The following is a 23,459-nucleotide window of genomic DNA, read 5'->3' on the forward strand; positions in this document are numbered from 1 at the left end:
TATATATATATATATATATATATATATATATATATATATATTCTCATTATTTCTTTATCCATTCATCTATTGATGGACACTTACGTTGTTTCCATGGCTTGGATAAAATGTTGCAATGAGCCCAGCCCCACATGACTCAGTGGTTGAGCATTGACCTATGAACCAAGAGATCACGGTTTGATTCCCATCAGGGCACATGCCCTAGTTGCAGCTTGATCCCGTGTGGGAGTGTGCAGGAGGCAGCTGATCAATGATTATCTCTCATCATTGATGTTTCTCTCTCTCCCTCTCCCTTCTTCTCTGAAATCAATTAAAAAATTGTATTTAAAAAAAAATGTTGCAATGAACATGGGTGTCATACATCTTTTCCAGTTAATGCTTTTGTTCCCTTTGAAAAAATACTCAGAAGTGAAATTGTAAGATTATATGGTAGTTCTATTTTTAATTTTTTGAAGAACATGCATACTGTTTACTATAGCAGCTGTACCAACTTACATTTCCACCAACAGTGCACAAAGGTTCCCTTTTCTCCACATCCTTGCCAACACTTGTTACTTCCTTTTTTTTTTTTTTTATAACAGCCATTCTAATAGGTAATGTTAATAGCTCACTGTGGTTTTGATTTGTATTTCCCTGATGATTAGTCATGTTGAGGACCTATTCAGTTATGGATTGGCCATTCGTATACCTTCTTTGGAAACTATCTATTCAGATCTCCCCATTTTTAAACCAGACTGTATTTTTTGCTATTGAGTTGTATGAGTCCTTTATGCATTTAGGATATTAACTCCTTATCAGATATGTGATTTGCAAATATTTTCTCCCTTTCAGTAGGCTGCCTTTTCATTTTATTGTTTCCTCTGCTGTGCAGCAGCTTTTCAGTTTGATGTAGGCCCACTTGATTAGTTTTGCTTTTGTTGTCAAATAAAAAAACCAAACTGATGTTAAGGAGCTTACCATCTAGGAATTTTTAGCAGTTTTAGGTTTTAATCAAGTCTTTCATTCATTTTAAGTTGATTTTTGTATATGGTATGATAGTGGTAGGTTTTCCCAATACCATTTATTAAAGAGATTGGCATTTACCCATTTTGTATTCTTGGGTATTTTGTCCTAACAAATATGCATGGGTTCATTTCTGGTCTCTCTTTTCTGTTCCATTTATCTATGTGTCTGTTTTTATTCCAATACCATACTGTTTTGATTACTATAGCTGTGTAATACAGTTTAAATTCAGGGAGCATGAGGACTGAAGCTTTGTTGTTCTTTCTCAAATTTACTTTGGTTGAAGGGTCTTTTGTGGTTCATACCAATTTTAGGTTTGTCTGTTCTGTATCTGTGGAAAATGTCATTGGATCTATAGACTGGTAGTATGGATATTTTATTAATGAAGTTATAAATGCAATATAATTTATAGATTTATTATAAATTTAATTACTGTAGTCAGAAAACAAATTTTATTCCAAATTAAATGTTTAATAAATAACAAAAATCTCAACAATAATGCCAATAACTATAACAAAAATACTTGGAAAGTAGCACCCTTTTTAAGAATTAAGTAAACAGGAGTCAAGAGCCAGTTCTCACAGAACCTAATTTAAAAATTCCTTAATGATACCAAAATTCATAAGCAGAGTTAAATAACTTTTAAAGTAATTTTCAATAAGAAGGTATATGTTTATTAGTTATTAGTCTTATTACCCTAGTTCTTTCCTTAGTAATAAAAAAAGTTGCAGAGATTTAATTAAAACTTTTTAGTTTTGAGGTAATTTAGACTAAATAAAAAAATAGAATTATCCCACTGAGCTATTGTTCATGTTAAAGGACAATTCAAAAGTAGTTCTGTTTACTTTGTTAACAAGTTGGGATTTAACAAATCTCTCCAAGATTTCATTCCTAACTTATTTTTAAAATATAAAGCTACACAAATTAATTTCTCAGTGTATTAATTTCTCAGTCTATTTTCTACTAAACTATAACAATGTTTTCATTCATTCACATTGTTTATACTGAACATAAAAGGCATCAATCAGCTGCCCAAATATTTGAACAAGGCAGAAAGGATGGTTTAGGGAAGTAATCACAACAGAAAAAAATGTCAGAAATCTGATGATAAAATCCTTACCTTATCATATTGGCATACAACCACATTTTCGGTATCAAAGAGTTCCTGTCCTTCTTCATCACTCACATCATCTTCACTATTGAGGGGCTCCTACAAATAAAAAGTTTATTTTTTCATACTTCATGCATTATTAGCAAAGGGCCCTTTATTTTCAATGAAAATAAACACAATAACCATGATGTGCTTTGAGAACTCTAATATTCAATGAAAATAAACACAATGACCTTGATGTTCTTTGAGAACTAAGGGCCTGACAGACACGTATGTATATCACTAACATATTGTTAATTGGCTGCGTTGACTTAACCAATGCTACTAAAATTCCAGCAAGAAATTAAATACAATAATTAAAATAGTTAAGCTATAACTTACTAATATAATCTAAAATGATTTATTTTCTTTATTCTTTCAAAATAATTCTCTGTAATAGCTGTTTAATGTCTAGACATGGCCTGGATGCATTGGTTCAGTGGTTGAGCATCAACCTATAAACCAGGAGGTAACGGTTCAATTCCCCAGTCAGGGCACATGCCCAGGTTTCAGGCTCGATCCCCAGTGTGGGGCGTGCAGAAGGCAACTGATCAATGATTCTCTCTCATCATTGATGTTTCTATCTCTCTCTCCCTCTCCCTTCTTCTCAGAAATAAAAATATTTAAAAAAAAATATGTCTAGACATGGATCTTCTTTCTTAGGTTTAAAAAGAGAAAACAATGGTGAAATTGCAGGGGAAAAGCACTATAAAATAGGCTAGCAGTCTGGTTTGTCTTAACATTAGGGACTAGGATTTTAAACACAAATAAGCATATCTACCATTGTGACCTCGAAGGCTTAGAGTATAATTAATTAAACCATTAGATTTAAAGTGAGTGTGTGTGTGTGTGTGTGGGCGGGGGGAGGGGGGGAGGGGACTAGACTCAAACAAAAAGAATTAAAGACCAAGAAGATCATAAATACAATGACCAACTTGTTAAACTTGACCTCAGTTGTGGCAGAAGATAAAAGATACAAGTCAGATTTCTAATTAATGGAGAAAGAAAATAGTAAGAAAAGTATGAGAACAGAAAATTACAGATTGTGTCATTCATGATTATACTTGCAAGAGTCCTGAACAAAGGGAATTTAGCAATTCATAAAAAGAGTCATATGTAATGATCAAGTTGTATTATCCCAGGAACACAAAATAGAAAAACAATTAATGAATGCAATTCATCAAAAATAACAGATTATAAATAAGAAGTCATGACTACCTAGTGTTTAATAAAATTCATCAATCATTATAGTTTAGAAAACAAAGCAAAGCTCTTAGTTAATCTGAACAGAAGGGAACTTCCTTAACCTAATGAAGGATATCCACAAAAAGCCTATCTATAATAATAAAAGCGTAACATGCTAATTAGACCAGACAGCTGAACGCCCTTCCGGGTGTCATTCCGGACATCCTTCCAGACGAAGCTGTGGCAGCTGAGGCCAAGGCAGAGACGGTTAGGGGCAATCAGGCAGGCAGGTGAGTGGTTAGGGGCGATCAGGTAGGCAGGCAGGCGAGCGGTTAGGAGCCAGCGGTCCTGGGTTGCGAGAGGGATGTTCGACTGAAGTGGCAGTCGGACATCTCCTGAGGGGTCCTGGATTGCAAGAGGGTGCAGGCCAGGCTCAGGGACACTCCCCTCCCTGCATGAATTTTGTGCACCGGGCCTCTAGTAGTAAATATAATTAATAGTGAACTATAAAAAGGATTATTTTAAGATTAAGATATGGGTGCCTGCCATCACCAATTGTAATAAATATCATTCTGGAGGGCTTAGCCAACAAGGCAAGAAAAACTGTCATTTTTCATATTTGATTTGACTGTATACAAAGAACACATAAAAGAATTGAAAAGGCTAAACCTCATCAGAAATCAAGATAATGCAAATTAAAACCAAAATGAAACAGCATTTTCTACCTACCAGACTAGCAAAAGAGGTCTGACAATAGTAAGTATGGTGAAGATGTGCAGACACATGCACCATCATATAATGAATGGCAGGAGTATTCTTAGTACAACAGCTGGCATTTTATTGTAAAGTTGAAGATGTACATGCCTTAGGATTCGGCAATTCAGAAAAACTCTTGCATATGTGTCTCCAGATGACACATACTAGAATATTTTACAACAGTAAACAAGTAGATACAAGTCATCACATTAAAATTAAAGAGCCCTAGCTGGTTTGGCTCAGTGGATAGAGCATCTGCCTGCGAACTGTTCCAGGTTCAATTCCGGTCAAGGGCACATGCCTGGGTTGTGGGCTCAATCCCCAGTGGGGGACTTGCAGGAGGCACCAATCCATGATTCTCTCTCATCATGGATGTTTCTATCTCTCTCTCCCTCTTCCTTCCTCTCTGAAATCAATAAAAATATTTTAAAAAATCAAAATTAAAAAAAGTTATGGTATATTCAACAATGAAAATAATTACAGGTATAAATGAGTATGCAAAATTAAGCAATATGCTCTTTAGGAATATAAATGCATATGGTAAAATATAAGGAAAGTTAATGATAAACACAAAATTCATGAGCATGGTTACTCAGATGGTGAAAAGAAGAGGATTAGGGATTTTAAGTAAGTAATGGGATTTTTTTTAACTGAATGTGGACACTGTGATATTTATATTTTAAAATATTTTTAACTCATTTGTATATATTACAAAAAATCCTTAGGCATGCCTTGAACTATTAAAATACTAATAGTTCATTAATATTTTGAACCAGTATTTAAAATAAATTAAAATCAATAAAAATAGTATTTAAAAGAATATTAGTTTAGAAGAACGCTGTACTGAGATAAGCAAGACAATTACATCTGAGGCTGCAGAGGGAAATTAACAATTAAAATTGTGGTAAGACAAACACCTTGAACAAAACTAAGCTACAACACAGAAAAACAAGGATTTATATGCTTCTAATATATAAGTAAAAGATAAATAAGAAAGGATGTTCAACTGAGGATAGACACTAAGAATAGAAGAGGTTATCGAAGGAAATGTTATGGAATGTGGACCAAAAGGAGGTTCTGAAAAATATCTGCCACATTTAGCTTTTTTCTCATTTCCATTTTTCCCAAAAGTTGCCGTCCCTTTAATTGCTGAAATAAGAGATTAACCACAACTATCTGTTCTACCAATGTCTTTATATGTAAGCCTAATCATGAATGCATAAACCAAAGAATTAGAATTACTTGCAGTCTCCATCACCTTTATAAATAAAACTTACTTTGGTATACATTCATTTTTATTAACAGCTATATGAACAATATTTTATAAAGATAAATGCAACCAGAACAATATAAAACCTTATTAAGTTAGAACAATCTAACTATATTTAAAATCCTATGTTGTAATGTAGCCTAACAGCCTCTGAAAAAATAGGATATAACTCAAGTTTGGCACCACGTAAAAGAAGAAATGGTTGCATAGCTTCTAATTTCAAGTCTTTTACTAGAAACTTACCTCTTCTACCTGCCCATCTTCAGCTCCATCTTTCTCTTTGTCTTCCTCCTCATCGTCATCATAGTCTTCTTCCTCATCTTCATCTTCTTCAGATGATGTATCCCCAGTTCCATCAACTTGCAATACCAATGGAGCCTGTTGTTGAGCAGGTTGGGCCTGTGGTTGCTGTTGGCCAGTTGCAGTTATCTGTGCTTGTGCTGGTGTAGGTGCCGCCACTGTTGTAGGTATAACTTGAGTCTTATTTCCTGTAAATAAGATTTGCTGAGGCTGGATGATGACACCTGTCTGTGGTGAAATCCCTCCAGGAAGAGGGGCCAAAACCTAAGGAAAAGAAAACCAAATGTTAGGAACTAATTAAAAGGATCCAGGAGCTGTTTCATTACTTGGTATACAAATGCTTAAGAAACACCAAAAATGACCATATCTCATAAATAGTTAAAATTAGAAAGGCACAAAGAAATATTTCACTAGTGTGCTGATCCACTAATTTTCCATTTTACAATTCAAATTTCTTAGGAAAAAAGATTTTCTGCAGATAACTACTTCACTTGTCAAGCATTTTAATGCCAGATTCCAGGCCAAGAGTTACACAAGTTAGTAGTTTATTTGCTTGATGTAGGGAGAGGTTTAGTAACTTTCTAAGCCTGTAGTCACCAAAAGGCAAAATGTGAACCTAGGCTTCTACTTCTCTCTTAATTTATTATGATGCTACATTGCCTCTCTATGAAGAACCCTGCACTGAAAATATGAACTTCTGAGTTCAGTTTTATATAAGATCACAGATACAGATGTAGCAGAGACAAGCTGTTTAACTTCTCTTGGCTTTACAGTAGGTCCTCGGGTTACGTTGGAGATCCATTCCTACGGCGCAACATAAAGTCTTAAGTCGGAACCCACCTACGTCACTCACATGGAGCACATACACAGCAGTAATGAAGTGAAACAGTAAAAAAAATTTAAAAGAAAGATAACAATTCCTGACCTTTACTTGTGGTAAATAAGTAATAAAAAACATAAAGTACATATGTACATACGTCAAAATGATGAAACTTTTTTTAAATAAATACTGTAAATGGGAGATAGCAACGTAACCAAGAAACGATGTACGTCGAGTCCGAAGTAACCCAAGGACTGCCTGTAGTCACCTTACTATTAGACTAGGATCAGTGTTAACACCGGCTATAAATTATAAACACCTGGTAGCTTAAAAAATACTGATATGCACGCTCCATGCCTAATATTCTGATTTAACTAGAGACCTGCTGCACGATATTCGTGCACTGGGGGTAGGGGGGGACCCTCAGCCCAGCCTGCGCCCTCTCACAGTCCGGGAACCCTCGGGGGATGTCTGGAGGGAGCGGGCCTAAGCCAGCAAGCGGACATCCCCCAAGGAGTCCTTAGTGCTGCCACAGTGGCAGGAGAGACTCCCACCACGGCTGCTGCGCTCACCAGCCGTGAGCCCAGCTTCTGGCTGAGCGGTGCTCCCCCATAGCGACCCATTGTTCCTCCGTTCAGTCAATTTGCAGATTAGGGTTTTATTATGTAATATAGGAGTGAGATAAAATCTTTTCATCTTCCTAATCATGTATCCACAGCTGATAACTACCAGATCAGATGATTTCTAAAGTTCCTTCCAACTTCTGCATTCTAAGATTCTAAAATAAACCACAACTTTAAAAGAACATATTAATAGCCCTAGGTTGGTTTGGATCAGTGGACAGAGCATTGGCCTGCAGGCTGAAGGGTCCCAGATTCGATTCTGGTCAATGGCACATGCCCGAGTTGCAGGCTCCGTCCCCAGTGTGGGGCGCGCAGGAGGCAGCCAGTCCACGATTCTCTCTCATCATTGATGTATCTCTCTCTACCCCCCTCTTCCTCTCCCTTCCTCTCTGAAATCAATAAAAATATTTTTAAAATAGAACACATTAACAAATATTAATTGTATGTTACAATGAACACATTTATAACTAGAGTTAATAAATAATAAGTAGATAATGTCTAGTGATAAATTAAAAGCACTGAATGGCAACTACTTGCCATTAGGTTCAAGGAATGCAAAAATAATGAGATAGTATTTCCCTTAAGAAGTTTACAGATTAGTAGTGCAACAGACAAAGAAATAACTCAAAAAGATAGAAGATGTAACAGAAGGATGATATGTTACGAGAACACCAGGCAGATAACTAAATTTGGCCTTGCAGTTGATGTTGATGGTTGACCTGGATCAACCCATGATTTTGTGCATTTGGGATTCTCAAAATAAATCCACTTTTCATCGCCCCTCACAATTCAATGCAAAAAAGACTTTCGTGCTGTTGAAGCAACATTTTGCTGATGACTTTTCGTTTTCAATTTGTCTTTTGTTCAGCTGATGTGGCACCCATTTTCCTTCCTTTAAAATCTCTTTCCCATTGCTTGTAAATGATTGAAAATTGTTTGCTGAGCAATGTTTAATCTTTCTGCAAGTTGTTTTTGAGTTTGACACGCATCTTCATCCAATAATACTTGTAATTGTTGGTCTTCAAACTTTTTCAATTGACCTGGACGTTCTTTGTCTTTCACATTGAAATCATCACTTTTAAAGTGTTTAAACCAGTGTTCACAAGTATCTTGAGATGGAGCATGTTCACCATAAGCTTCCCAAAGAATACGAAAACTTTCAGCGGCACTTTTCTTCAAAATACTAGTAAAATTATGAATTAAAACTTCCCGCAAATGCTCTTTTTTTGGCACAAAATTCGACATTTTTAAACGTAAAAATATCTATGATGTTAACACCTTCAGAAAATTTGCCATATGAAGTTTTGAAGCTTGCTGTCAATACAACAAAATGGCATATATATCAAATCGCATATACATCAACACATGTAACTCCATCTATTGAAAAAAATTCGCATCATTAACCTGATACAGTATTTTAAGGGAGAAAGTATGAAAGCCTGAACTAAGGAAACAACAAGAGTCTGAGAAAGCTAGTTTTAAACATATTAAGAAACTGTACATATGTTAAAACTGCAGTCTGAAAAGAAAGAACTTTTATAAATTGGTAGGATTTTGATACTTTGGATATCATGAATCAGGTTCATGCCTGCCTTGTTCATGCCTAAATCTCCAGTCCCTTGCAGAAATCCTATTTTATAGCCACACAGTATATGCTTGTTGAATGATGATGAATAACTAGCTTAGGAGGCTAGATAGAGAGTGGTGAATAGGGATAACATCAATTTAGTCTTAAACATACTGAATAAAATTAAGCTGTGAGTTATATAAAAATTTAGAATGACAAGGTGTGTAATACTGCAGAAGAGTCTAAGAATTTGTGTAGATAAAGCTATGAAAAAAGGGAAGGGAACCACCTACAGAATTCATACAGAAGAAGAAAAAAGAACCCATGCTGATCATTTTTACCTGTTGTATAACAGGAGCCTGTACTCCACCAGGCTGCATTTGTGGTATAACCTGTTGTTGTAGAACCACGGACTGCTGAGGCTGAAAAATATACTGAGCACCATTGGCTGCTCTGACCACTTGAAGAAGCTGGCCTAAAGCAAAAAGTATGTATTCCAAGTTATTGTCTCAAATAAATGAATTCATAGTGAATGTCTAACCACCAAAGGCTCTTGAAATTATCAAGTCAAACGACTAAGTTTTAAAGGCTGTCATCCAAACACAGTAAACTATAATCCTTAACTACTGACTTCCATCCATGTTCAAATACATTGCTTAAAATGTTTTATTTTCCTTATTTATCACTCTTACAAAGCTGTCTTCCAACAAAATTCTAACAGCAGATTATGAGTTGATTAAAAGCTTACATTATCTTTGCTAACATGTTAGGAATCATGAGAGCAATATGTCATATCAGACATTTCAAGGCTGTTCATTTTTAAAGCTTTAAAGAAATAAAAGTATAATAGTTCATTAATATTTTGAACCAAAGAACCATAGTATTTAGCTTCAAAAATGTTTAAAATAATTAAAGTTTGCTGAACCAATTATCATTGTCACAAAACATTAATAGCATGACTGGCTTATACATACAAAACTGAATCTTTCTTACATGATGTTTTAAACGACCCAGAATCTTGAATTAATTAAAAAGTGAACAACTGGGAAAAAAAAGTGAACAATTATATTTTATTAAAATATTAGAGGCCCAGTGCACGAATTCGTGCACAGGTGAAGTCCCTCAGCCTGGTCAACAATCAGGGCAATCGAGGAGGAACCATTGGAGGTTGGCCAGTTGTGGGAGGTTGGCCAGTTGTGGGAGGTTGGCTGTGGGAGTGCACTGATCAGCAGGGAACAGCTCCTGCATTGAGTATCTGCCCACTGGTGGTCAGTGCGCATCATAGCTACAGGTCAACTGGTTATTTGGTCGTAACGGTTACTTAGGCTTTTATAAATATAGATATAGCAAGATAAGCTCCTAGTTCAGTGATTGCGAACCTTTTGAGCTCGGCATGTCAGTATTTTTAAAAACCCTAACTTAACTCAGGTGCCGTGTCACATATAGAAATTTTTTTATATTTGCAACCATAGTAAAACAAAGGCTTATATTTTTGATATTTATTTTATATATTTAAATGCCATGTAACAAAGAAAAATCAACCAAAAAAATGAGTTCACGTGTCACCTCTGACAAGCGTGTCATAGGTTCGCCATCACTGCCCTAGTTTGTTCTTCACAAATATAGAAATTAACAAAATAACGAGAAATTACATAATTAAGATTATAAAGAAAATACTTAAAGTCCATGTAAGTTCTTCAAACATTAATATTCCAAAAATCCCAGTAAATTTTGTCAGTCTACACAGAGATACTATGTAAAATAGAATGCAATAAACTTGTTAAGATACCATAAGCATTAAGTGTTAGTTTGGTATCACAAATTAGTTCTAATGACTCAAATTTAACTTATTTGGCAGGTTAAATGAGTTTATCAAAAAACTAAATAAATAAGCATTTCTATACAATCAAACTTCATTCAATAATAGAATTCTCATTCAAGGATCAAAAACTCAAGTACAGTTCTCATCTTCTGTACTGCACTCTCAGCAATAATACGGTATATGTGCTATAGCCCTCGAATAATCTTATTTTAATAAGCTAAACCAAATGGTAAAAGAAATAATAAGATTTTCTGTCTTACAAAGTTATACATATATAATGGTTCCACTATTTCTAATTACCTGAATTTGTTAATATCTGTTGAACAGGAGTCACACCTGCAGGGAGTGCTAAGGTGGCAGCTGTAGCAGCAGCACTCTGAAAAAAATAAAGAAAGAAAAAAAATCAAAACCACCTATATGCATAACAGGAACTCAGTTTATTTCTGGCATATTTTAACAGTATTTAAAGTTTATCGTTTAATATTTACTAAAATGAAAAGTTCTAACAATGGTACAATAAAGACCACCTAGCCTAAATGCCCTACCTAATTATTTCAAGCTTAAATTAAGTAGAATAATGTAATTGGTTTTTCCCTTGACAATGTGCTCTAAATAAATCTCACCCACACTAATAATGCTGTACACAACATATGAAATATCCATTCCAGTATCTCCTTTCCTACTCTGATTCCTTATTCCCAAAACCTTATTGCAAATTAACATACTTGAGCCCTGGCTGGTGTGCACAGTGGGTACAGCATCAGCCTGCACATCAAAGAGTTACAGGTTTGATTCTCTGGTCAAGTGCAGGTTTGATGCCTGACCTGGTTGGGGCATGTGTGGGAGGCAACCAATCTATGTGTCTCTCTCACATCAATGTTTCTCTCTCTGTCTTCCTTCCTCTCTAAAAAAAAAAAAACAAAAAACATAAAACTCAATAAAAACATATCCTTGGGTGAGGATTAAAAATTATATATGGAATTATACTCTGAATTTCTTTAAATTCAGGAGAAATTCTTGATTTACTGCTCCTAGAGACTTCTCCCCTTCCTCCAAAAGAATCACACAATAGTCTGCTTTTCAATTCTGTGCTCAAAGCATTTCCATGTACCTCACTATAATTATATATAGGTAGATTTTTCCCCTCCCCCTTCAATTTTTTAAAGGTACCAAGCTTTCATATAACCCAATCTAATCTATACATTTTTTAGAAACACCTCTATTTGAATAGAAGCTTTTTAAGAAATAAATAGAACTGTGGCTAGGAGATGCTAACGCAGAAGCCAATAAAACTTAGAAAATTATTCTCAAGTAGGTTAATGATACAACTACTATCTAGTCTAGGCTCTAGGTATAGCTCTCCAAGAAAATATGCTTGTTGTCGCCACTTGATAGGCCTACGTAATTTTGACATCTTAGGTCTGAAATTCCCACTAGTTCCTAGAATCCAGCTATAGCCCTCCAAGTTCTCTTTATCAAATGCAGGATATCCAATTACCCAATTTCAAATAAATCTAGCCTGTATAGACAAATGAAAGGTAATTTACGTTTTAGGAATATATTAACAACCACTTGTTATTGAGAAATATTAATTGCCTATAATTCATATAAGATTAATATATCTCCCTTCACAGGCAAACTCACAGTAGTTTCCATGCAGCATATGACAGAATTGCCACCTGCACACATCTCTGCACATTCAAGTTGCTATTAATAAATATCTGTTGAGTGATGTACCACATAGAAACCATCTTTTATCAATGTCTACCGAAAATTTCTTCCTGTATTTTATGAAGTATCCCTACCATAAATAATGCATTAGAGCATTTCATAAAAAATAACTTGCAAAACTGGTTTGATATAAAGTAGTTTTCTAAGTTCCCTGAAATAGTGCTCTACCTAATATCACTATACCATATATTTACAAAATTACATGATTATTATTTATGTTCATTTCCAAAGCAGAGTCATTTAAAAAATCAAAACTGGGCCTGGCCAGCGTCACTCAGTGGTCATGGTTCGATTCCCGGTCAGGGCACACACATGGATTGTGGGCTCAATCCCCAATGTGGAGCATGCAGGAGGCAGCCAATCAATGATTCACTCTCAGCATTGATGTTTCTCTCTCTCTCTTCCTCTCCCTTCCTCCCTAAAATCAATAATAAAAAATATATTTAAAAAATCAAAACTGTTTTAATGGATATCTTTAAATCAGAAATAATAATGGAAACTCTTAACTCTTAAAAAACACTTTTATTTGTAAAAAGCTTATACTGATTATGCTTCAGAACATGCCAAATACATGGAGCAAATACTGAAAACATCAAGTAAAATGCTGAAATACACAACATAAATGCTAAAACATTTTATTGACTGAAGTTTCTAAACTCTGATCTAAAAATAGGCATGCTCTGCAGAATCAAGTAGGCGTAACAAAATCAGTAAGAGATAGGCCACTGACTTTGCCCAGGTCTCTTTAAACACATTCTCTCCCACAGTATTCAAAAATCTTCAAAATTAGCCCTAGCTGGTTTGGCTCAGTGGACAGAGCGTTGGCCTGCAGACCAAAGGGTCCCGGGTTTGATTCTGGTCAGGGGCACATACGTTGGTTGCAAGCTCCTCCCAAGCCTGGGCCCTGGTCAGGGCTTGTGCCGGAGGCAACCAATAGATGTGTTTCTCTCACATCGATATTTCTCTCTGTCTTTCCCTTTCTCTTCTACTCTTCCTAAAAATATCCTCGGGTGAGGAGTAACAAAACAAAACAAAAAAAAATCTTCAAAATTAGATGAGCCTACTACTACAAGTGATTTTTACCAAACTTGTTTTAAAATGACATAAATTATTCTCTAGGAAACAATCCCAATTGTACTACCTGCAATATGAATCCCACAGTGAGACTTTTATTTTTAAGGGCGAAGGTTAACTTGGGGCCTTGGATTCAAAATAAATATTTTTCAAATAATAAAAATTCCTGTGAGAAATACTAGGCATGGGATTGTATGATTTTCATACAAAAAAACTGATGCCAACAACTTGAACTGAAAACACAAATAGGAATCCCTGATTTTTCGAGAATTTTAAAATCACAATCTCTACTTCCATGTACAATTTGCAATTCTGCCAAGTTATGAATTTATAAGGCTGGTATACATAAAGAAGTCATTTGTCTAGTAGGTGAACCCTGCTTCCTATCTGGCCTATAAATCACAACTGAGCTTTGAGGCTCACTACTCATCACTCACCAAATCTACATCGTTTTTTAAAATATTGCTTTTTCTTTAAAAAAATAAAAATAAAAAAACTGGATCTGAAAAAAAACATATCATTGCTAGCACTGGGTTAATAGATTTTTTTTTTAAATAATGATTCTAACCTTTAAATTAAAGATTTGGCTAAGTTGAAGAATAAAATGCCACAGCTAAGATACCACTTACAGTCTATATATTTTAATATATTTTTTTTATATTTTTTTACAGAGAGGAAGGGAGAGGGATAGAGAGTTAGAAACATCCATAAGAGAGAAACATGGATCAGCTGCCTCCTGCACACCCCCTACTGGGGATGTGCCCGCAACCAAGGTACATGCCCTTGACCGGAATCGAACCTGGGACTCTTCAGTCCACAGGCCGACGCTCTAGCCACTGAGCCAAACTGGTCAGGGCCAATCTATATATTTTAAACAAAGAAAAGCTATTTATGAGAAAGTGCTAGAACAACTACTCTACTGTTTTATTTTTATTTTTAATCTTTAAGGATATAAAAAAAGACTTTTCAAGGATCTGAAGGGAGGGGTCTTTCAATTTTACTACTATACTATACTACATTTGATGGAAAATATTATCTGCCCTAAGTAAAATTTGAATACTTGACAACCTTTGAAGTTCTGTGGATATCCATTAGAAGTATCTAAAGTCTAATCCTATGTAATAATCCTATATAATAAAAGGGTAATATGCAAATAGACCGAATGGTAGAACAACCGAATCAATCAAAGTATAATATGCTAATGATATGCTAAGGTTGCTCAACCGCTCGCTATGACGTGCACTGACTGCCAGGGGGCAGAGAGTCAACTGGTCAACCAGTCACTATGACGTGCACTGACCACCAAGGGGCAGATCCTCTGGTAGGTTAGCTTGCTGCTGGGGTCCGGCCAATCGGGACAGAGCGAGATGGGGTGGATACACCCTGGAGCCCTCCCTGGCCCGATCGTGCACGGGTGGGGTCCCTCAGCCTGGCCTGTGCCCTCTCACAATCCAGGACCCTTCAGGGGATGTCAGAGAGCTGGTTTCAGCCCAATCCCGCAGACCACTCCCCTTGGGAGGGCACCAGACGCAGGGCTCATGGCTGGCGAGCGCTGCTGTGGTAGAGTGAGCCTCTCCCGATCTATCTCAGCAGGCACAGTGGGGCCAGAATGAGCAGGAGTGGCAGGTAGGAGCTGTAGGCAACGTTGGACTGTGGGTTTCGGCCAGATCCCTGCAGGCCACCCAGAGGGACCCTACCCGTGCACGAATTTGTGCACCAGGCCTCTAGTGTATAATAACTGCAACTGGTTAAAATGCATTTTAAAGTAGTAATTTGTATATTGTAATAAAACTTATTAGGCTATGCTATCGTTAAATCTTAACAACATTTTTTTAAATGCTTGATCTTAAAAATAGTGTTTTGAAGTACCTAAACATTTTTTTAAGTTTTTAATTCGTAGCATTCCTGACATCTTGCAATTAATAGATCTTAACAATGGATCTTTTGCAAATGAACTATAATTAGCATAATAAGTTTGGTAGGTCCCCTAAACCTCTTTTCCAAAAATAGCAGGGACTGAAATAGCTCCCACAAAGCATCACTCTTTTGGTATTCCCCTCTCATGATTTTATGATTCTCAAGTTCCAAGTAGCAAGCTAAACTTTAGATTTACTTCTAAATCCAGTATTTAGGAAACCAAATAAAACAGCCATTTTGCTCAGGCCTTGAATAAACTTTGCCAATATACAATCTACTTAGGCATAATCACAATTTCAGTTAGAATAAGTTGAGCCAAACATAGTGCTATGTTCTGACTCTTACCATATTTGATGCATTCATATGCTGTATCAGCTTAGAATCAGGAACAATAACTTGTGGTGCTGCTGCTATTAAAAACACAAGCATACATGTGAACAAGGAACCATGAGGCTATTTCATAATCATAAGAACACTAAACAATGCTGAAAACTTTTTTAATGCTTTCCACATTGTCTTCAAACAACTGCACTCAACCATCTAATATCTCAGAATGTCATAAATTTCTATGGTAAAAAACAACTGTGTTACTACTCACCTTCTACTGGAAAACAACAATTAAAAAAAAAAGATTTAAGTAACTATACCAAAGGACTCAAGGAAACCTGGGAACAAGTAGTGAGATACCTACCTATAACCTAAACATATACATTTCTTGCATTCTTAAACTTGAACTTATTAAACTTGTCTTGCTAACTTAGCATTAAACCATTTTATTGACATAATGAAATGAGTTATTAACCCTTTAAGAGTGAGTTCAAAAAGTTAAAGAATTAGGTGTGTATTTTTTTTTTAATTTACATAGCCCTTTTCTTTCAATTTGACAGGGGCAAGAATCTTAGTTTTTCCATCAACTTCCGAAAAATACAAATCAAAAATAATGGCAACATTACTTAAGTGTAAAAGGAATTAAGTGTTTGATTCCGCAAATTTCAGAGAATAAACAGATAATCCCATCATCCTAATATTCTCTGAGTGAAGAAAATCAGATTTTAATATATGATGACCTAAAATCCTAGTGCCAGGGCTGAAGGCAATAGGAGGAACAGTCATCAAAACAGATTGAAAGGATAAAAGTATTTGAAGCAAGGTATAGAATAAAACCAAGTATTAGAAGTCTTATTTGATATAATCAGTAAAATAACCCAAATAGACATTTCTGCTATGCATCACCATCTATATACAGTGGGGCCTTGACTTACGAGTGTCCCAACTAACGAGCTTTTTGAGATACCAGCTGTCTCTCGGCCGATTTTTTGCATTGAGTTGATAGAGTAATTTGAATTAACGAGCTCCTTAACGAGCTCAGTCTCGGAATGAATTAAACTCGTAAGTCAAGGCCCCACTGTATTCTCAAATGAGGTAAATAGGTAACTAAACAGTTACCTTAAAATAATATTTTCATTTACCTTCATTCCCCTCTCCAATAACAAGATTTACAACATTGGAATGCCCGGGTGGTTTTATAACGGAATACAGTAGTCTGCCCTCATCTGAGGGGGATATAATCTGATAACTGAGAGAGCTATTACATATGCAACGTATAAAGCATGGATCACTGGACAAAGGAATAATTCACATCCCAGACAGTACGAAGCAGGACAGCTCGAGATTTCATCATGCTACTCAGAGCGGCACACAATTTAAGACTTGTGCATTCTTTATTTCTGGAATTTTCCATTTAATGTTTTCAAACCACAGTTGACCACAGGTAACTGAAACTGCAAAAAGCAACACTGCTTATAAGGGAGGACTACTCTACAATTTGTCATGACAAAAATACTTACTATATGTAACAATCAAGCTTGTTAGCTTTTTCAAGGCTGATATTCCTCAACTTTGAAATGTTGTAAGAGCTACTTCACAAAGCCTTTGTAAGGCTTCAATGAAACAAAATCTATAAAATGACTTGCAGAGTACAAAGCAGTATTGACACAATCTGTAAATACTTGTTTTTTCTTACATTAAAATGTTATATATCCACTCTTCACTGAAAAGAAATCTAATTCTATTTAGACTTACATAATTACTAAGAAATTGAAATTTCATATTGCCAAAGTATAGTTATAAAAATCCTCTATGTTTAATTAAGTCCTTCTAATATTTGCTTTTATTTACAAAGATGCTTTTATTTACAAAGATTAAACTCAAATATGTTTTTGAAGGAACAAATCAGTTTCATAAAGAAAGCTGACCATGATTTTAACTACATAAAACAATGAAACAGTAAATAAACCTTTACAGATCTGACTTATTTTAGGAAATCCACCATTATGTAGCCTTTTCAGAAGAAAGTATCAATAGACTTATCTGAATATGTTAGGCTTTCAATTAGTGAATTTATTATTCACTAATAAGTAATTAGTGAATTACTTATCATTATTATATAAACAGGATCCACATTTCATACAAATTTATGTTAATACAAACATATATACCCTCCTCAACCAATAGAAATGAGAAACCCAGAGTATTTCTCTTCTTTGAAAATGACAAATTTCATCTCCAAGTTGTAAGTAGGAAAACATATCTAGTCTCCTCACCTTGTTGTGATGCAGGAATAAGGACCTGCTGAGTCTGCGCTTGCTGAGGTACCGTAGGCTGTGGTTGAGCTTGCTGGTGGTGGTGGTGATGGTGATGCTGCTGTTGCTGGGTTTGATGCTGCTGTTGAACTTGCAATAAAAGCTGCTGCTCTTCTGAATGAAATCCATCTACTGCCCTAGACTGCATTAGTTTATTCTCCCATAGCTAAGACAAAGAACATTAAAGATTTATAAGTAAAAGTCAGGGAAGATAACTCTGGACATATGGTCATAACGTATTTTGTTTATTTATTAGTCTGTTTATAAAATCCTTCCATTTTCAAAACTGATACAACTACAAAAATCAACCAAATCTTTTTTACCCAAGTGTATGCATCAATAAAAACTAACTTTTTAGGTATCTAACCTCATTTTTGCTACCTCAGAGTACAAAATAATTTTTTGTTTCTTTTTATATTTCAACAAACTTTCTATGGTAATTCATTAATTATTAGACATATTTTATATAAGCAAATTTTTAGTAATCAAAGAAAATCCTTTTCTATACTAAATCTATTATTAACTATTTCCATGGAAATCTTTCCTTAATACAATGTTTTCTAACTCTTAAATAGCATACAAAACATAAATACATCCTATCTGATCTGCACAATGAGAAACATTAACAAGGCAATCCTCAAGTTAGAGAAGCCCAACTTTCCATCTCTCTAATTCTACATATTGGGGCGGGGGGGGGGGGGGGGGGGAATGCCTAATGCTTTTAGAGGTATTCTTAACCCTCCACAATTCTTCAACTTCCCCTCCTCTCTTGCATTATGACAATGACAATCTTTTTCTGCTTAGCCATTTCTATTGTTCTCATCGCTTCCTAAGAGAATTTCTGTGACCAAGTAAAAAAATCAGAAGTGAGCAAAAGAAAGAAGGAAAAGAAAATATTTACAACTATTCCATCTTTCTCCCTAACACATTTCTTCTCTATCAGGTAGTGTTCAATCTAGAGAGCCTCAACCCTTGTAAGAAATTGGCAAATAAAGTTACAAACTAGCCCTAGCCAGGTAGCTCAGTTGGTTAGAGCATCATCCTGATATGCCAAGGTTGTGGGTTAGAACTCTGGTCAGGGCACATACAAAAATCAACCAATGAATGCATAAAAAAGTGGAACAATAAATCAATGTGGGGTTTTTTTCTCTTTCTCAAATCAACTTAAAAAATTTTTATTTTATTTTTTTTTAAATATATTTTATTGATTTTTTACAGAGAGGAAGGGAGAGAGATAGAAAGTTAGAAACATCGATGAGAGAGAAACATCGACCAGCTGCCTCCTGCACATCTCCCACTGGGGATGTGCCCACAACCCAGGTACATGCCCCTGACCGGAATCGAACCTGGGACCCTTCAGTCCGCAGGCCGACGCTCTATCCACTGAGCCAAACCGGTTTCGGCAACTTAAAAAAATTTTAATAAAAAGTTACAAACTATCCCTTAAACATATAATGAAATTTAATTCAGTCATTTTGTTCATACATATACATATACATACACTTTGTTTTCTTCCCCAAAATCTAATCTTGGGATATTGCTTAAATCACCTGAGAGGCTTCTATCAGATCCTTCAAGAAGCTCCCTTTGACATACTTATAGGGATTTTTATAATCTCCTGACACCTCCACCTGTTCTAGATTTGTATCTATATGTTACTAGCAATTCCAGCACACCTCTAATGACGTAATAAAAAAGTAAACTAAAGGTCAATTTCCCAGATCAACCATTCCCCTATCATGTTTAGTATTTAGGCCTGCCTAAAGACTGTTCTTATAGAGACAATAACAGTATCTATCTCATGGGTTGTTGTGAGGCCTAAATAAGATATCTATGTAAAACATTTCTCACAGTCAAGCAGTCAGTGCTCAATAAATGTTAATTATTAAAATTACAATTATGGTAATATTAGAGCATTACACCAGAAGTCAGGAACCCAGTTAGTTCTGGTTTGGCCACTAATTGGCTTTGGCAAATAATTTATCTTTCTTGAGCATTTTCTTCATCTAAAAGAGAACAAGCTGAATTAGATTATACATCTAAACTCACTTCCAGCTAATAAATCTAAGTCTCTGTAAGTCCCAGACTAAAAACAGCTAGGGTTCTTCCCAAGGTACAAAGGACTACTTTTTGGGAGCCCATGTTGTGCCTGATCCATCTCTGTAAAGTGGCCACCTAACACTGCACACAGTAGCAAATAGGCACTTAATGCAGTCCATAAAAAGTAGTTTCTGTCCTTTCAGAGTGGCTCAGTTGGTTGAGTGTCATCAAGGCTGCTGGTTCAACTCCCAGTGAGGGCACAAGCCTGGGTTGCAGGTTTGATTCCTGGTCCGAGCGCATACAGAATACAACCGATCAATGTTTCTCTCTAAGATGTTTGGTTTTCTTTCTTTCTCTTTCTCTCTCTCTCTCTCTCTCTCTCTCTCTCTCTCTCTCTCTCCCTAAGCATGTCCTTGGGTGAGGATAAAAACAAACAAAAAAACTAGCTTCTGTGAGCTAAAAGTCAAAGTGAAAAAACTATACTAAGCATTAAATTTAAACCATATTTTTAAAATTTAATGCTTCAATTTTATCATCTCCAATTGGTCTACCCACTGCAATGTGACCCACCTCATGAAGCATCCATGGTAATGGCAAATTCTAAATGAATATATATTATGTGTTGCTAATGCTGGGTACCACTCACCTAACCTTCCAAGTCAATGACCTATGAGTCAGAATCCACCCCAAATCGCCCTCATTACTGTCAATTTCCTTTCCAAAGCACTGTTCCAATCTACCTCTGCTATTATGGCCCTGGTTCAAGTCCTTTACTCCCCACCAGCACTACTGCAAAGTAATACTGAGCTCACTGAGTTCTCCACATCAAGTCATACATCCTAAATATAATTATGCTAGACACTGTTAGTGGCATTGAGAACAGACAGTGAACAAGTCTAACAAAAATCCCTGGACCTCACAGAGTACATCCCAGTGGAAATTTGTCCTTACAGCCGATCTTCTATAAATGAGTGGTCCCCAAAATGCAATCCTGGGGCCAACAGCGTCAACATCACTTAAAAACTTGTTAGACATTCTAATTCTCAGGCACCACCCCTGACCTACTGAATCAGTAACTCTGGGGGTGGAGCCACAAATCTCTTTTAATAACCTGTCCAGGTTATTCTGATGCATGCTAAAGCGAGAATTGCTGCTTTAAAATCTAAATAAATGCTTTCCAAATTGAAGATCACAACCCTTAATGGATTATCAAAATTCAATTTGAATTTTTTTTTGCAAATGCGATCAAATAAAAAGAAAATATCAGACTGCACCCTTATCAAGTCAGACTGTCTGAAAAGTAGTCTAAAAACCTGCATATTAACTAGCATCCCAGATAACCCCTCTCACTCTAAAGACCAAGCTTCACATGGTATATATCACCTCTCCAACTGCTACTCTAACTTACACTCTATTTCCTAATAGTGCCAAACTACTTGCAGTTCCCTGACTATAGTATACATTATCTCCTGTCTGAGCCTCATGATGGGCAGTCTTCCCTCATAATTCCCAAAACAATGCAAATGTCAAAGCTACATAGCCTCAAAGAAATCTCTCACTGTCTCTATACCTTAAGAGATATTTATTTTCAAAAATATACTTTTCAAGCCCTGACTGGATTGTTCAATTGGTTAGAGCACTGTCCCAATACTCCAAGGTTGTAGGTTCGATCCCTGGTCAGAAATATAAAAATCAAATAGCTCTGGCTGGTATGGCCTTGTTGGTTAGGCATCGTCCTGGGAACCAATGGTTGCCTGTTTGATTCCCAATCAGAGGGCATGTAGGAGGCAGCCCATCACTGTTTCACTGTCACATAGATGTTTCTCTCTCTCTCCCTCCCTCATTCTCTCTCTCAAATCAATAGAAAAATTTCAAATAAAATAAAAATATTGTTATACTTTTCACACATCACTTAAGAACTTGTTAGACATACTAATTCAAAAATTAGAGAAGTCTACCATCTCTACTAAAAAACTCCTTCAGGGCAGAGATTATTCAGCAGCTAACAAAATGACCAAGAATTTACCAGATGTCTAATATTAATTCAAAGTAGAGAAGAGAAAACAAACGATTATCTTAGAGAATAGTGTTTCTCTGTAAGATGCTACTGACATTTGGGGCAGGGCAATTCTTTTTTTTTTTTTTTTTTTTTGATTAAGGTATTACATGTGTCCTTATCCCCCCATTGCTTCCCACCCCTCCCCACTCCTGCTCTCGCCCCCCTGGTGTCTGTGCCCATTGGTTAGGCTTATATGCATGCATACAAGTCCTTTGGTTGATCTCTCCCCCTTACCCCTACCCTCCCCTACCTTCCCTCTGAAGTTTGACTGTCTGATCGATGATTCTCTGTCTCTGGATCTGTTTTTGTTCATCAGTTTATGTTGTTCATTATATTCCACAAATGAGTGAGATCATGGGATATTTATCTTTCTCTGACTGGCTTATTTCATTTAGCATAATGCTCTCAGTTCCATCCATGCTGTTGCAAATGGTAAGAATTCCTTCTTTTCTACCACAGCGTAGTATTCCATTGTGTAGATGTACCACAGGTTTTTAATCCACTCATCTGCTGATGGGCACTTAGGCTGTTTCCAAATCTTAACTATGGTAAATTGTGCTGCTATAAACATAGGGATGCATATATCCTTTCTGATGGTGTTTCTAGTTTCTTGGGATATATTCCTAGAAGCGGGATCACTGGATCAAATGGAAATTCCATTTTCAATTTTTTGAGGAAACTCCATACTGTTCTCCATAGTGGCTGCACCAGTCTGCATTTCCACCAGCAGTGCACAAGGGTTCCTTTTTCTCCTTCCTTCTGTCCTCTGGGCTTCCATTGTTGCTCTCTAATTCTTTAAGTTGTAGAGTTGGATGATTTACTACCATTTTTTCTTGTTTTTTGAGGTAGGCCTGTAGAGCTATAAACTTCCCTCTCATGACTGCTTTCACTGTGTCCCACAGATTTTGTCCCAGTTTTTCACTTCCAGGATGGTTTTAATTTCTTCTTTGATCTCTTTGGTAACACAATCATTGTTTAATTGTTTTGATTTGCATCTCTCAGATTAGAATTTTTTATTGTTTTTATTATAATTTCTAATATGCCATTGTGTTCTGAGAAAATGCTTCATATGATTTCAATCTTCTTGAATTTGGAGAGACTTTGCCTGTTACCCAATATGTGGTCTCTCTTTGAAAATGTCCCATATGTTGCCCTAACCGGTTTGGCTCAGTGGACAGAACGTCAGCCTGCGGACTGAAGAGTCCCAGGTTCGATTCCGGTCAAGGGCATGTACCTTGGTTGTGGGCACATCCCCAGTAGGTGTGCAGGAGGCAGTTGATTGATGTTCTCTCTCATCGATGTTTCTCTCTGTGTCTCTCCTGTCCTCTCTGTAAAAAATCAATAAAATATATATTTTTAAAAATGTCCCATATGCAATTGAGAAGAACGTATACTGTGTGGCTTTGGGGTGAAATGTTCTGAAGATGTCAAGTAAGTTCATATGATCCTGTGAGTCATTTAGGATTGCTGTTTCTTCGCTGATTTTTTGTCTAGAGGATTT

At 36.1% G+C, this 23,459-nt stretch overlaps 1 protein-coding gene and 1 non-coding gene across 5 annotated transcripts in view; both read right to left on the minus strand.

The window, feature by feature from the left end:
* GTF2A1 (general transcription factor IIA subunit 1) overlaps positions 1 to 23,459 on the minus strand; it is a 40,429-nt gene that overhangs the window by 8,478 nt on the left and 8,492 nt on the right. Inside the window, exons 2-8 of one of the 4 annotated variants that reach the window (XM_014454262.2) lie at positions 17,821 to 18,025; positions 15,563 to 15,627; positions 10,796 to 10,871; positions 9,015 to 9,148; positions 5,607 to 5,927; positions 2,123 to 2,212; positions 1,042 to 1,333 (exon numbers count right to left, since the gene is read on the minus strand). In XM_014454262.2, coding sequence (XP_014309748.1) covers positions 1,313 to 1,333; positions 2,123 to 2,212; positions 5,607 to 5,927; positions 9,015 to 9,148; positions 10,796 to 10,871; positions 15,563 to 15,627; positions 17,821 to 18,025 — 912 coding nt within the window. In that variant the 3' untranslated portion in view covers positions 1,042 to 1,312. Of the gene's footprint in view, positions 1 to 1,041; positions 1,334 to 2,122; positions 2,213 to 5,606; positions 5,928 to 9,014; positions 9,149 to 10,795; positions 10,872 to 15,562; positions 15,628 to 17,820; positions 18,026 to 23,459 lie in introns of those variants that run through there. The other 3 variants (XM_023752507.1, XM_006086972.3, XM_023752508.1) reach the window with 3 other exon arrangements.
* On the minus strand, positions 16,189 to 16,332 carry LOC111825612. Its single transcript, XR_002828804.1, has one exon. It is a non-coding gene; the product is annotated as a small nucleolar RNA SNORA79 (small nucleolar RNA).

This window comes from Myotis lucifugus, unplaced genomic scaffold (genome assembly GCF_000147115.1).
Source record: "Myotis lucifugus unplaced genomic scaffold, Myoluc2.0 scaffold_34, whole genome shotgun sequence".
In the NCBI taxonomy this organism is placed as follows: domain Eukaryota; kingdom Metazoa; phylum Chordata; class Mammalia; order Chiroptera; family Vespertilionidae; genus Myotis; species Myotis lucifugus.